A 16,079-nucleotide genomic window follows, 5' to 3' on the forward strand; every position below is an offset into this window, starting at 1 on the left:
TAAAATAAATAAATGCACAGTAAATCTCGCTGTTTCGTCTAGCGAGATTTAAATGATTCTTCGCTTCAAAAATTTAATTTATTATTATTATAATAAATAAATAAAAAAGGAAAATATAAAAAATTGAAACAATTAATGTTACAAATTATAGTTAAAAAGGATTTTTAAAAATGACATATTCTAAATTATTAATAAAAAAATAAATACATAATAAATTTCGCTATTTGGTTTAGTGAAAAAAATTTGTTAGAGCATCATTATGAAAAATATTTTTTTAAATAGGTATTATTCAATATATTGTTTAAAATTAAAGATAAAACGGAAAAAAGAGCAGCTATGTTCGCGGGAGTATAAAGGCGTGCGCACGCGCGATGGGAGGAGCGTGAGAAGAGCGGTTGTCATGGCTGGTGGGAGAAAAGCAGCGGACACCACTTGATGGAAGTGTGAAGAGCGAGTGAAGCGAGAAGAAGAACTAATTTAATAAAATAATAATAATAAAAATTAAACAGTCAATCCAAGCCTGCTTCAGAGTTTCCACAGAAGGGAAGAAAGTAGAAGATAACGACACGGATTGGAGTTCCAATTGCAGAGTGGAGTGTGCAGATCTCGTCTCCATATGGTTTCGATCCAATCCTTGTTATGATCATCCATCGCCGGTGCCGCCACCACAACCGCAACCGCAGCCGCCAGCACCGACGACATTAGCCCTGTCCGCCGCCGCACATGGGCGAGCAAACGCAAACTCAAACTCAAACTCAAACTCAAACGCAGGCTCAGCTCCACCATGACGCCACCGCCACTGCCACGGCCTCCGCCGCAGTAGCCTCGCAGCCCCTTACGACAGCCGCTGGATTAGGCAATGCTCCTCCTCAAAACCCCTCTCCCTCCGCCAAACTCCCCTTCCGTCCGCGGAAGATTCGGAAGGTCTCTCCCGACGCCTCCGACGGCAAATCCACGCAGAACGGCGCCGCTGGAAGCCATAGAACCGCCACCAAAAACAAAATCGTTCCGCATCGAGCTCCCCCGCCGACGAGAATCGTGGCGAGATCGTTGTCTTGCGAAGGCGAAATCGACATCGCCCTCCGCCATCTCCGGAACTCCGATCCACAACTTGCTCGCCTGATCAGCCTCCACCAGCCTCCTTCTTTCGACGCTTTCCACACCCCGTTCCTTGCCCTAACCAAAAGCATTCTCTACCAACAGCTTGCGTACAAGGCTGGCACGTCTATCTACACGCGCTTTGTCGCGCTCTGCGGCGGTGAGGCCGGTGTTCTTCCGGAGACAGTTCTTGCCCTAACTCCTCACCAGCTCCGTCAAATTGGCGTTTCCGGCCGTAAGGCCAGTTACCTCCACGACCTCGCAAGAAAGTACCAAAGTGGGATCCTATCAGATTCTTCGATTGTAGAAATGGATGATAAATCGCTTTTCACAATGCTCACAATGGTTAATGGCATTGGTTCTTGGTCTGTTCATATGTTCATGATTTTCTCATTGCACAGACCGGATGTCCTTCCTGTTGGCGATCTTGGCGTCCGCAAGGGTGTGCAGTTCCTTAATGGTCTGGAGGAGTTGCCTCGGCCTTCACAGATGGAGCAATTGTGTGAGAAATGGAGACCATACCGGTCTGTTGCGTCGTGGTACTTGTGGAGGTTTGTTGAAGCAAAGGGTGCGCCTTCAAGTGCCACAGCAGTAGCAGCTGTTGCAAGTTTGCAGCAGCAACACCAGGAGGAGCAGCATCAGCAACAGCAGCAGCAGCAGCCACAGCTTATTGATCCAATCAATAGTATTCTTAACCTTGGGTATTTTCCCTTATGCCTTAATTGCTGATCACATAATCAAATGGCTTTAACCTGTTATTGTTCTGTAAATTGTTTCATTTTCTTTTTTATCACCTTCGTGTTAATAGCTTTTGCAATTGTAAATTAAAAGATATGCAAACTAGAACGGAGGGGTTGATTATGGAATGTTTTAATTAATTTTAGATGCTGAAGCTCACATTTGATTTTTTTAATAGCTTTACAATCAATAGGTTTATGGAAATGTCCGAGTATTTGAGCCATTTATCAGGGTATTGCTATCTAGAATTTTATTTTCTATGCCTACTGCATAGCTTGTCTTTTAACATGCTGTAGTTCAATTGATGACATGATATTAATACATGGCTAGTACCTGGATTTTTTATTTTCTATTGCCACCTGCATAGCATGTCTTTTTAAATGTGAGAGCAATTGTAGTATCAATTGGTGAGACACAAATTGGACAAGCGTTGGCATATCTGTGTTTAAACTAGGGGCGGTGTGCCTAAATCTTTGAAAGTATGTTTCAAGAAGAAGGATGATGCGCGTTTAATACCCAGGATGTGTGATTTCATTCTTGTCTTTGACGCATGTGAAAAACGCTTACCAAACAAATGACAAGCATGGTTAAGAATTTCAAGCATTGAATCTGAACCTGTCTAGGCTTGGATTTCAATCACGTGTATTGAGTTTTGCTGAAGTCCAATAACTCCAAATACAGAGTTCCAGATCCTTGTTCCCAAACACGACACAAGTTTCTTAAATGCATACTTGATATGATTTTGAATTGCTGCGTAACCTACTCTAGGCGTGTGGTTCCTTGAAGTGACTTAAACGCCTTCCCTAGCCCATGATATGTTAAGTGTGAGGAAGACTAACTGTAATTGACCCACTTCAATGAGCTAGAAGTCCTTAGCCTAAATAGTTGTAGGTTGAAAATTGGAAAGTCAAATTAGATGGGTCCAAGAAAGTGCATAGAAAGGCTAATTAAAGAGTGCCATTTGTTATTAAAGGATCCCATTAATGAAATTTAATGAAAAATTTGAGGTCGCTATGCATCATAAGGTTAATCCAAATAGATACAAGAAAGGGCAAATAGAAACTCACCAAGCATCCTATACTTCATTAAATGTGATGCATTTAATCCAATAAAATAAGACCATGCATGACTTAAGCTCCACATGCATCAAGATTAGTATTCTATTTTAGTAATCTCTAATAAATAAAATTAGAAAAAAATGGATAGGTAGAGATTAGAATCCAATGAAGAATTCTTCAATGGGAGGTGACCACATGTCCACTCAAGAGGTTAAACTGAAGCACAATTCTTCCCTTCAAATTTTTATTGTTTGAGGTGCATTCAAGGCTTTTTATATACAATATTTTGAGTTTATGAAGCTTTGAGAGATTCAAGCATCAAAGCCCCAGAGAACTTAAACCTTCAAGTCCCCAAGTACTCAAGAAGAACATTAAGAACAATACATCTCAAGTGTTGAATTTTGAGTTTGTTCTTGTCTTCCAATTACGTCAATCCTTTTCTAACCAAAGTGGAGAAAATTTTCTTCTTTGTTTGAGATCAAGTTATTCGTGCATATGCTCCCCAAATAGACAAAGACCTAAAAGATGATATAGTAGATGTTGAAAGAATAGAGCATAGGATTACAAAATCAAGATAGCTCTAGGCGTAGAGATAGTAAATGTCATTAGTGCATATGTTCCCCAAGTAGACTTAGCAGAAAACCTTGAAAGACAATTTTGGGAAGATATAAATAGTATTATACTAGGGATACCAACATTTGAAATGACATTTATAGGAGCTAATTTGAATGGAGACATTGGAAAGGACAATATAGGTTGTGAGAGGATATATGGAGGCCATGGTGTGGTCAATGATACAATTTTAGTTTTTTCCATGTTCCATAATTTGATTATATTGAATACCTACTTCATAAAAAGAAAAGAAAATTTAATGAATTTCAAGAGTGGACAAACAAAAGCCAAATAGATTTCTTCTTAACTAGGAAGGGGAATCGTCTATCATGTAAAGATTATAAAGTTATCCTAGGTGTAAGTTTGACTACATAACTTATAGTCGTATTAATATATATATATATATATATATATTTATTTATTTATATACTAAAAAATGAAAGAGAAAGAGCAACATAAATCAACGCAAGAGGACTAGGTGGTGGAGCTTGAAGGGAGAAAATGCAGTAAAATTTAAAGATAAAATGATTAAAGAGAGTGATTGGACAATGAGGGACATAAAATAAATGTGAACGCTATATAGAATAAAATGGCTAACTCTATCATAAAGATAGCAAAAGAGGTTTTAGGTGAATCTAGGGGAAGATACTTGATTAATAAGGAAAGTTTGTGGTGGGATCAAGATGTTCAAAAAGCCGTAAAGACAAAAAGAAATGGGTATAAAACATGGCAAATTTGTAGAATAAAATATAAAAAGTATGAAGAGTCAAAAAATAAAGATAAAAATAAAAATAAAAAAGGGCTATTAATGAAGTTAAACATAGAACTTATGATACTTTATATACTAAACTAGATACAAAAGAAGGAGAAAAAAACATTTATAAACTTGCTAGAGTTAGAGAAAGAAAATATATAGATTTAGGTAATATAAAATGTATAAAGGCCAAGAAGGATCATGTCTTAATCAAAGAAGAAGACATAAAAAGAGGTGGTGGAGATACTTTAATAAGTTATTCAATGAAAACCAAACTGAAAGCTTGAGCTTGGGAGTGATAGATGAGGAAAAGACTGAAAATAAGATATTTATTGGCAAAATTGGAGTCCTAGAAGTTAAGGTGGCTTTAAAAAAGATGAAAAGTGGAAAATCTATAAGACCAGATAGCATAATAATTGAAGTCTGGAAATGCTTAGGGGATAAAGGGAGTATATGGTCAACTAATGTATTCTACACTATTATAAAAACCAAGAAAAGGCCAGAGGAATGGAGGAAAACCATGTTAATACCTTTATACTAAAACAAAAGGTGATATTCAAAATTGTAATAACCATTGCGGAATTAAGATTATGAGTTATATGATGAAATAATGGGAAAGGGTAGGTAATTGAGCAAAGAATAAGAATAGAAATGAGAGTTTGGTTTTATACTCGGGAGATCAACAACATAAGCTATTTATCTTTTAAGAAGATTAATGGAAAAATTTAGGGAAAAGAAGGGGAACTTGCATGTGATTTTATTGACCCTAGAGAAAGTCTATAAAGTATCTAGTGAAGTTCTTTGATGAATTTTAGAAAAGAAGAGTCTGCAATAGATATATTGAGATCATTAATGATATGTATGATAGGGTAATGACTAATGTTAGGATTGTAAGAGAGGAAACATAGAGAATTTCTAATCACAATAGATAACGTCAAAGTTCTACTTTGAGTCCTTATCTTTTTGCATTAGTGATTGATGAATTCAATAGGAGTATCCCAAACAAGATCCCTTGGTGTGTATTATTTGTACAAGATATTGTCTTGATTGATGAAAACAGGAGTGGTGTGGAATCTAAGTTAAAACTTTGGAGAGCCACTTTAGATTCTAAAGGTTTTAAGTTAAGTAGGAAAAAGATAGAATGTATGACATATAATTTCAGTAACGTAAGGGGGAGTATTGGAGAGAAGATTAGGCTTGATAATCAAGAAATTAATAGCATTAGTAGATATTGATATCTTGGATCTATTATGCAAGCAGAAGGGAAAATTGAAGAGGAGGTAATGCATAGAGTTAAAGCAGGTTGGTTAAAATGGACGAGTGCATCAGCCGTGTTGTATGATTGTAGAATACCCTTAAAATTAAAAGAAAAGCTCTAGGAAATAGCTATAAGGCCAACCATGCTTTACGGGTTAGAATGTTGGGCAACTAAGAAACAACACGTACAAAAAGTGAAAGTTGCCAAAATGCAAATATTAAGGTGGAACATTAAAAGATAAATTAAGGAATGAACATATAGCAATAAACTAGGCATAACATTGGTCAAAGGCAAGATAAGGGGGGGGGGGGGGGGGGGGGAAATAAATGGTTTGGGTATTTGAAACACATGCCTAGTAGCACATCTATGAGGGGGAGTGAGTTAGTTATTGTTTCTAGTACTAAAAGAGGTAGAGGTAGACCTAAAATAACTTGGAATGAGGTAGTGAGGAAGGATTTAATAGCTCTTAAAGTAAGAGAGGAAAATGCTCTCGATCACCTAAGTGGACTTAAGGCTTGCTGTTGTTGTTTGAGATCAAGTTATTTAGACCCTCAATACAAAATACTCAATAAGAAAATAAATTGGATGACGTTTTTTTAGTGAGAAAATTTTTAGAAATTGCAGTCCCATTCTCAGGTTCAATGTTGTAAAGAAATTTTCAGACAAATTTCTTGAAAGGAAAAAACTAGAGGATACTCTTGTCTACTTTTATGGCATGCCTGGTGGGACCATCTATGGTTATTGTCTCTTTTCTTCAACAAGCAATCATCAAGTTCAAGTTGAATGCCCTAAGCAAAAGTTTGGGTACATGGTTGATTAGCTTGTAAACTTTGCAAAGTGTGGCCTAGGCAAAAGTTAACATTGAAGAAGGAAAAAAACAAATGTTTTGACTTGATCCTCTATCTTTGAAGGGATTTAGGCAGCTGAGTCTCTTAAAGCAAGTTTAGTCAATCCTATGGGGAAAAAAAAAAAAAAAAGAACCGTTCCAAGCACAGAGGGCACTTAAAATTTGCATTTTTGAGGTTAGATTTTATGTCTTAGCCTTTATAAGGGTTTATGTACCACCGCAGGGCCTTCAATTCTTGACATAGTTTTTGAAGAATGGGCCGCCTTGATTTCTTATATATCTTCTAGATTTGGGTCACAGTTTCTTCCTTTTGAGAGAATTCAAACTTTTTTGGGTTGCCTCCTCTGTGTGGGAGTGGGAGCACAAATTTGCATGGCTAGCAAGATAAAACTGCTACTAAATTAACTTTGTCTAGGCACAGTAGTCAAAGTTGCAACTAGGGCATGCACTGGGGCAATGAGGTTTGCGCCTCATAGTGGTTGGGGCAGGATAACCTTCAAGAGTTGCACTGGCGCAAGGCACTTTGAGGTGCGCCGCATGTATGTTTACTTTATACTTGCTTTTCCCTCTTACAGTCTCAGCCATCTGATTTGTCAGTATGCTTGTGAATAAAGGTGAAAAGCACTGATAAATATCTTACTCTTTCTTGCATCTAATGTTTCTCAACTCTTTGCCTCCCGCCTTGTGCTCATATACCGTTTGGGCTGCAATTTCCTTGCGTCTTTGACTGCCATGCTTCTATGTTATTGTTAACTCCAAGCTCAATGAAAGGTGGAAGATCTTGCTAATTTTGTTGACTTGGTTAGTTGGTTTCTTGATAAGGTCAAACTGTCAAACTGGGTGAAAAGCTCTTTATGAGGCTTGTACCATTTACTGAAATTTGAACTTTCTGAACAGAGCTCTGAATCATCACAGGATGATTGTTTTAAAGTCCTCAACCTTGTGCCAAAGCTTTTAAAATGCAGCAAAAAGATGTTTCCAACTATTAGGAAGAAAATGTTGGCTCGATTTTAGTTCTCGAAGCAGAAGATATGACTCACTCATAGAACTTGCTACATGTGGGAAGATGGTAGTGCATGCATCTCAAGGTTTTGCAAGGACAAGGAAAGTGCATCAATGAGCTTGTGAAGCCTGTTATGTATGAAACTCATGCTCAATTCTTGATGACATGCATGTTGCAATCATATGCAAATATGGGAGTGAATTTTCCATCTTAAACTTTGATCTTCAAATTGATGCCTTTGCGTGAGCACATCTTTGTCATATCTAGTATGCGCTGACATAAGAAAATTTGCTAGAGATTGGGAAGAACTTGAGTGATGCTATCAATGTCTACATAGATGCTTGGCAAGGGAGAGATGGCTCTTCATTCTTAGTCAAATGGAGTAATGATCATATGACGGCGATTGTTGATGGTCCTTTGGGTATATTGGTTGGTTTACAATGAGTGTGGTAACCTCTTCTAATGGTTTCTTTTGATCCCTTTGTGATGACAAGGTGTGTCAAATTTTGGTGAAGCGTAACTCCTTGAAAATAACCATGATGTAGAAACGGAAATGGATCCAAGAATTTATTACAAGGCATAGAAGTCAAAGATGGAATTAGAACCGAAGATAGTAAAGGTGCCTTCCCCCCCCACCCCACCAAAACCAAACAAAAAGGCACACAGGCCTTTGATTTGTATATGGCTTGCATCCTAGTTTAGTGTGCTAATGCAGATTCAATTTCAAAGTTATATGTTGGTGCTATGTTGATTGCAATATGAATGAATGGAACATGTGCTGATGCAAATTTTTCTGAGAATTGGCAACTTAATTTGTTTATTTTCGATTAGACACTTTTGAGTCCTATACAACTTAACCTTGGCACTCCATCCTTGTGAAAGAATAGGATCTGGTAAGACCAAACTCAGTAAGAATAGCTTGAAGCTATGAAGCCAACAAAAAAAAACCTTCTGCGCCTTCGCGAGGAAGGCTACCATGCATCCAATTGCGTTAATGGTTTAATTTCTTCAAGTAAGAAATTCCTACTTCACAAGAATTTACTGTCAAGAATTTCTTTGTATGATGTTGGCCCTTGGGTACTTATTTCCATGTGTATAAATTTGAATTTTTTACCCTTTGTTTCCATACTTTAACTTTTTGTAACTTAGCCCTTAAATATGTATCCTCTCAAAAGGAATTGGCTGTAAACCATGCATGTTTTGAAGCTCCATTAGTTTAGTGTTGAACAAACCAAGTGGAATCTGGCTTTCCTAGGTAAAGTTATTCAATGTTTAGTACACAGTCTTGCAGTGCAACACAGCACTAACATGTAACTTTAAAATGGAATTTGTATTAGCACATGTAGAACCTGACTATGAGCCACATAACATGTTAAAACTCTGCATGTCTACTTTCTGACCCAAAGAAAAAAAGAATATTGATCTGATTACTATAGAAAAAGTTATTGAATTTTATCATCCATTAAGCACTATGTCCTCACATCTGTCAAAGCATCAACACATGACTTTGAAATCTTTATTTGTATGCATTAAATGAGGATGCAAGCCATTTACCACATTAAAAATTTATATGCCAGTTTCAAGGAGGAAAAGGGGAACACCAACCTGATTTTTAGGGAAGTTATTTAATTTTTCTTTTGAAAGTGAAGCCAAATTTGATACAAATTGGTTCTAGTTCTATCACTAACATCATGTTTAATACAGATTCTTGCACCAGTTTCCTTTTCTACATTATGAATTTTCAAGGATTTTTCTTCGTCACACAAGTTGACATGACATGCCACACCATTCTTTTTGGTGTTTGGAATCACCTCAAAGCTTATTTGATTAGAAGTTCAACATCTTAGATCCATCAACAATTGTTTTGGTAGCAGTAGCAGTGATTGTGGTGTTGGCAGCAGCATCGAAAGGGATAGCAATTGTAGTCATGGTTAGTTTGATTGGTAATTAGGGATGTGGTTGTAGTGATCAAGTTGGTTTAGTTATGGTTCTTGTTTAGGCGTATTTACCCTAATTAATACTGTAGTCTTAGAAGAATTCAATGCTATGCACAAAAATCATTTATAAAAAATATTGTTCATTTTTTTTATTGGTGTAGAAAATTTTGAAAATTATGGCTATTAAATTATAATAATAAAATTATTGTAGTTATGGAATATCAATGAGATATGTTATATATGGATATTAAAACTAAGAATAGCACATTATTATATGGAACTTTCTATTTTTCAATCTATGTGTGGAAGTTATTGTAGTTTGCAAGGTAGAGAAAATAGATGTTGTCAACTTAAGCGCGATGTTTGTAGTATAAGTGAGAGAGAGGGTTTTGCATACCTAAAACGTAATTATTACCTTGTGCCTTAGTGCATCGATATACTAGCTTTGTTTGGATTCTACTTGGTTGATAAATACTTTAACTGGTTAAGAACATTTAACAAGGATGATTCTGTTTTTCTAGAATGAATGGTTAAAAATAGTTAGCAAGACCACATGATCTGTGTGAAGAAGGGCAAGTGGGTGAGAGATGAGGTGTTTCCCAACTCAGAGCAGGGAAGATGCTTGACAAGCAGAGTAGTTCTTGCCTAGTACCTGGATCATGAGAGACGAGGGAAGATTCATGTTCATATGAATCAGAGAGATCTAGTCAAAGCTGCTAATGTGGAGCGAGCATAGCAGCAGAGTCGGAGCTGGGTTTCATCACCGTAGGGAGGAGATGGATTAGCATCGTGGAGGATCCACAGTGATGAGAACTCTATGCTAGCTCACCACCAGCCGTAGTGAAAACTGAAAAGTGATGGAGAGCTTGTGGGCAGCGAAGGGGCAAAGGTCAGCCGCAACTTGGAGAGGCATTGAAATGGGTTTAAAACTGACTTAAGGGATTTGGTAAGTTATAGCTTATGGGGTCTGCTTTGTTGACTATGAAAGGGAGGTTATGGACTTCTCGATGGTTGTTGAGAAAAGACTGAGGGTGAGCAGTGAGGGTAAGTGTAGAAGCAGGTAAAGCAGCTGCCCTAAATGCAAAAAGGAAAGTGATGAAAAAGCTGGAAGTGGTCTATGAACTATGAGGGGAGAAGTGGACCAAAAGTGTGGACTAGCAGTGGCAGGGGAGGAGCAAACAAAAAGGTCTATGAAATGCAGCATATCATGGAAGGTAAGGGGTTTGCAAGACCCTGATAATAAGAAAGTTATTGAAGGCTGTTTCTGAAGGTGGAAGCTGGAGGTGGTTGCTTCCAAGAAACCAAGACGGATGAAATATCAATCCATCTTATTCAGTGTATCTGGGGTGGAAAGAGGATGAAATGAGCTGTTTTCTTGATTGGGGTACTCCACCAGGCATTCTGTTGCTGTGGAATATAAGGATGATTAAGAAGCTGCATATAAAACTGGGTATAGCTCTATTTCCTGTTTGCTGGAGTTTGAGGAGACCAAGGTCCTGATGAGGATGGCATTAGCAGGAGGCTTTGGGAAGAACTAGCTGAGCTCAGACCTGACTGGTGTTTTCCTTGGTGTATCAGATGGGTTTTTAAACAGGTTTAGTTTTGAGAGAAGTGGGAGAAGTAGGACTTCTAGAGCAATTAGGGAGTTCAACAACCTTATTGATGAGATGTTTCTAGAATTGATAGGTTTCTTGTTTCCACTGAGTGGGAGGAGTTGTTCCCAGGCTCATTGCAGACCATTCTACCTATAACAACTTCTGACCATGACCCTTTGCTGCTGAACTCTGTAGGTATGACCAAGAGAAAGAGCTTCTTTAAATTTGAAAATATGTAGTTGAAGGAGGAAGGTTTTGTGGATCAGGTCAGAAGCTGGTGGATTTGATACAAGGTTGAGGACAGCCAAGAATAGGGAGGAGGTGGGAGCTTCCAGAATTGACTGATTTCTTGTTTCCATTGAGTGGGAGGATTTGTTCCCAGGCTCATTGCTTACCATTCTATCTATAACAACTTCTCACCATGACCCTTCGTTGCTGAACTCTGGAGGTCTGGTCAATAGCAAGAGCCTCTTTAAATTTGAAAATATTTAATGGAGGAGGAAGGTTTTGTGGGTCAGGTCAGAAGCTAGTGAATTTGATAAAAGGTTGAGGGTGGTCCTGATTTTTATCTGGTCAGGAAATTAAGAATTTTGAAGGAATGCTTAAAGAAATGGAAGCTGGCTGGTTGGAACAGAAACTTTTTGTCAAAATGGGGTGTAGACTCGTGCTCATTAAGAGCACCTTCTCCGATCTTCTGTTTTTTTAATGTCCCCTTTTCCCATCCCAAGTTCTGTAGCAAAAAGATTGGAAAGTATTCAAAGAAGGTTTGTTTGAGGACTTCAAATATCATCTGGTTAGATGGGGATTTGTCAAACAGCCCATGCATAAAAAGGAGGTTTAGGCCTCAGATCCCTTTTCACCTTTAATAAGGCTCTTCTGGGTAAATGGCTGTGGAGATTCTTGATCGAGAAGTAGCATTTTTGGGGAGAGGTCATTGCTTATAAAATGGCCTCCATCACAATGGCTGGATCTCAAAGGAGGTGAATGTTCCCTATGGCATATGTGTCTGGAGATTCATCATGAAAGGGAGGAGTACCTTCTTCCCTGTTATTCTCTTTCAGGTGGGAAATGGGGAGGACGTGTATTTTTGGCATGATATCTGGTGTGGAGATTCCCAGCTCAGCATTATGTCCCCCTCTTATCTCAGGCTTGCCTGCAACAAAGATGCCCTTATCAGCCAGCACATGGAGTTCTCTGGTCAGGGGTGTTGACTTGGAACATTCCTTTGATTAGGAATGCTTTTGACTGGGAGATGAATGTTCTGTCAGATTTCTTCAACCACCTTTATAAATTTTAGCTCCATGACATCACCAATAAGCCCTTGTGGATCTTGAACAAGGAGGGTGCTTTTACTGTCATTTCTTACTTCAATCACCTCAGCTCTCTAGCAGATCACAGCTCCAAATTCCCTTGGGTTTCCATTTGGAAATCTCCAGTCTCCTCAAAGGTTGCCTTCTTTGCATGTTAGGCAACTCTTGGCGAGATCCTTACCCTCAACAACATTCAGAAAAAGGGCATACTGCTCATGAATAGGTGCTTTCTTTGTCTTGAACAAGCTGAATTGGTTGACCACATACTCTTGCATTGTCCTTGGACCAGAAACCTTTGTAACTTGGTCATCTCCATGATCAAGCAGAAGCAGGTCATTGCAGCTTCGGTGGAGGCTGAGTTATGGGCTTGGGCTGGGATCCGAGCAAATAATGTTAGAAGGAAGTCCCTTTCCCTCATCCACCTTGCTGTTTTATAGACTGTTCCCTTATCAATAAATTGCTTCTTTTCTGATTAAAAAAAAAAAGGATATAGAAGATGAAAACAAGTTAAGAATTGTCCATCTTGAAACATATTTAACCCTCTTTGATTTTGTTAAGGCCTGCCATACATTATTGGCCCACAACCTAACATCTTAACCTTTTAGGTAAAGTGGTTATCTAACATGGTATCAAAAGCCAAATTCAATCTTGGGATCTATGGGTTAGCTCTGACACCATGTTAGATAACCACTTTATCTAAAAGTTTAAGAAGCTAGGTTGTGGGCCAACAATGTATATCAGGCTTTAACACTCTTCCGCATATGTAGCCCAACAGCATACGGAGAGATAAACAAACGATAAACAACACCCATTGTAGGGAGTAAGATAATTCTTAACAAATAAATAATAAATGCGGCCAACAAGACAAGAACCCAAGACTCCTTGGCAACTTGGCTCTGATATCATGCTAGATAACTACTTTACGTAAGAGCTTAAGCTCTTAGGTAAAGTGGTAATCTAACAGATTTAAAAGAACTCAAGAATTGAAGATACTGATGATAGTGTCTGCACACCTATTATTCTTCTTGCTATGATGTAATTTTGGCATTGTTTGAAGGTGTTTTTTTGTTAAAACGCCTTAACACTAAATTATAATGAGCATAATTAGACTATTCTGCATAATTTATTCTGTGCAGGTGTGCTTGTGTCAGTATTCTTTGGATACTGCAGATAGAAAGGACTAAAAAAAAGTATTGGGATGAATTCATTCCTCTCTTGCTTTGAAATTGGGCAGTGCTTCTAGCGTCTTGTCTTGGGCTTGTTATTTTGATGTTTTTTGGGTTTCATCTTCAGGTGTTCTGTAGAATGACTGGAGAGCTGCTCTGGCGTAATTTTTGTTTTTGTTCTTTGGAGGGTTTTCCACCCTCTTTTTGGTTTTGTTTCTTAACACTTGTTCATAACCTCTTGATATTCTTCACAACAAATCTTCTTTTCTATAATATACATGTGCATGTGTTGCATATTGCTTTCTTTGAATTGTAGCTTCTTTTGAAATGTGAAGTCAAAACAACCCAAGGGAGATCCATACAACCTGTGGATGAAAGGATGAGGTTCTTGGAAGTACGCGAATTATTTTGAGAAACTGTAAAACTGGCATTCTAACTTGCTTTTGGAGATTTGAATCCTTGGTTTACATTCAGAAGATTTGATGGGCTAAGTATAACAAGCTCATTTGATGTTAAATGAGTGATTCTTGGTGAGCATTTTACTACCGAGCCAATTAAATAAGGATGGTGATGCTTTTTGGTGATAAATACAACCGTTGTTACTCCACTAATCTCTTAGTAGATTCTAAGCAATGCATTGTGTAAGTCGAGGTTAATGCAGAAACTATAGTTGAATTAATTAGAAGGAAGCTTGACTTTCTGTTTGTCATCAACTGTAATTTTGGAATCAGGTTTTCTTTGGAAAATTTGATACGAACATTTTTCTTTTCTAGTTGTAAACCTTCATTACCATAGTCTGTTCTCACTCTCTCTAGCAATTAGTATCCAATTCTTGTGACGCTTATGTGTACCATTCTTTTGCTTATATGTGATTCAGGGCCTGTGCTTGGGGACAGTGAGTGTGTCATACTGAGAAGTGTGGTGTTTCATTCATTCATGTGTATCTGACATCATCCAGCATGAGTGGCATGATTCAAAGGAGTGCAGGACAGTAATTCATGTAGATGTGGAATCGACGGATGAGGCCTCTACCGATGAGCATTGGTCTGGTCAATCTGTTTTTTGGTTTGAATAAAGTATATTCCTTCCTTTTAAGGTCTAGTGTTGCCAGTTTTAAATTATTGCCCCTCTCTTCTAGGGCCATCCAAAACTGCACCGTTTCATTGTCTTGTCAATCCAATGCAGTATGTATGGTTTGTCTAAATTTAAAATATTTGCACGCTTTTATCTCTCTGTCACTTTCGCTGGGTTCATCTGTAACATTGCTTGTCTGGAAGAAAATCCTACCCTTGCCACCTGCGAAAATCAAGGGGTGAAAAGTGAAAACCATCCAATTTAATTGAAGATTAGGTGGGGACCTAGAGTCCATTCTTTATAACACGGAGCAGCGTTGATGCTATCAATAGAAAATGTAACCTTGGAAAATGACAGCACAGTTCACATCTTTTGATGATGTGGGCATCCTGTGATTATGATGCCTATATGGAGCAAGTGAGTTTTCTTTCTTGTCAGGGTGTGTAAATGTTATGGTGATATGGGATGTCTCCGCAATCAATTTTCTTCTTCTAATTTTGCAGAGCACCAAATGAGGTTTTATAACTTAAATGACGCGAGTCTGCAATATTTTTCGTTTCTTGAATATATGGAAATTTTGAAGCAGTGTGCAATTGGCATAACCTTGACCATAACCTTCATTTTGCATTTTGCATTTTGCATTATAAGCTCAGTAGGATGAGAATGTGTGATTCTTAGTGAGTTCCGATTAAGAAGAATCTCTCACTATTTTCACGAAAGCTCTCACTAATTTCAGATGATGTGCGAATTGAGATTGGGCATGCAGCTGAACTTTCTTTGGTTTAACTAACTTTACTGTTTATTTATTTATTCTTGTACTTTTGTTGATTCATATGCCACTGCGAGAACTATTCAACTTGTAGGAAAAGCAAACCTTGTACTGCAATGTAGTACCTTGGTGGTAGGGGTGGTAAAATGGGTTCATGGGCCGGGTTTGGATGGGATGTAAATGGGTCGTGATTAAACGGGTTCAAGTTGACCTGTTTATTAACGGGTCTGTAAATTTTAACCCGTCCGTTTAATAAACAAGTCACCCGTTTAAAATATATAATTTATTTATTTTAATTTTTTCTTAATATTTTAAAGGCATGCCTTATTTTATTTATTAAATCTTAAAAAAAAATGTAAAAAATAAAATAAAATTGCACATAGACTTTGAGAGTGAGAGCCGAGAGGGAGGCTGAGGGTGAGAGCAATGAGAGGGAGATTGAACTGAGAGTGAGAGGCAGATGAGAGATCGAGACTAGATTTGATACAAACGGCAACGGTGAGAGCAAGTGAGTCTACAAATGCGAGGCTGGGACTGCGAGAGCAAGAGCTCAGAGGCGAGACCGCGAGAGGACTTGCAAAGGAGAGAGTTGCGGTGAGCCGGCAAGAAACGGAGAGGAGGGCGGCGCTGGTGCTACACGGGCATAACTGCTAGGTTAGGTTTAATTTCAATTTTTCAAATGCTTTCAGCAAATAAGAATATAAAGTGTGTGTATATATATATATAGAGATAAATGGGTGACCTGACCTGAACCTGCCTAACCCGTTTAGTAAACGGGTAGGGTTTGGGTTTACCCGTTTATAAATGGGTCAGCTTACATTGACCTAAATCCGATTTAAAAGGGCGGATCATGGGTCATC

General features: G+C 38.1%; 1 protein-coding gene across 1 annotated transcript; it reads left to right on the plus strand.

The window, feature by feature from the left end:
• Positions 1–322: 322 nt before the first annotated feature.
• LOC131163029 (DNA-3-methyladenine glycosylase 1-like) lies at positions 323–14,580 on the plus strand. Its single transcript, XM_058119728.1, has 2 exons — positions 323–1,799; positions 14,254–14,580. The coding sequence occupies exons 1-2, from the start codon at positions 724–726 to the stop codon at positions 14,273–14,275; spliced, it is 1,098 nt and encodes a 365-aa protein (XP_057975711.1). The 5' UTR covers positions 323–723; the 3' UTR covers positions 14,276–14,580.
• Positions 14,581–16,079: the final 1,499 nt, after the last annotated feature.

The sequence above is a fragment of the Malania oleifera genome, chromosome 8 (assembly GCF_029873635.1).
Source record: "Malania oleifera isolate guangnan ecotype guangnan chromosome 8, ASM2987363v1, whole genome shotgun sequence".
In the NCBI taxonomy this organism is placed as follows: domain Eukaryota; kingdom Viridiplantae; phylum Streptophyta; class Magnoliopsida; order Santalales; family Ximeniaceae; genus Malania; species Malania oleifera.

What these genes read in the sequence shown, in the direction of transcription:
- LOC131163029 (XM_058119728.1), top strand. Translation starts at nt 724, where the DNA reads ATGGGCGAGCAAACGCAAACTCAAACTCAAACTCAAACTCAAACGCAG. An exon ending in AATAGTATTCTTAACCTTGG is followed by an intron (nt 1,800 to 14,253) that starts GTATTTTCCCTT and finishes TATGTGATTCAG; the next exon opens with GGCCTGTGCTTGGGGACAGT.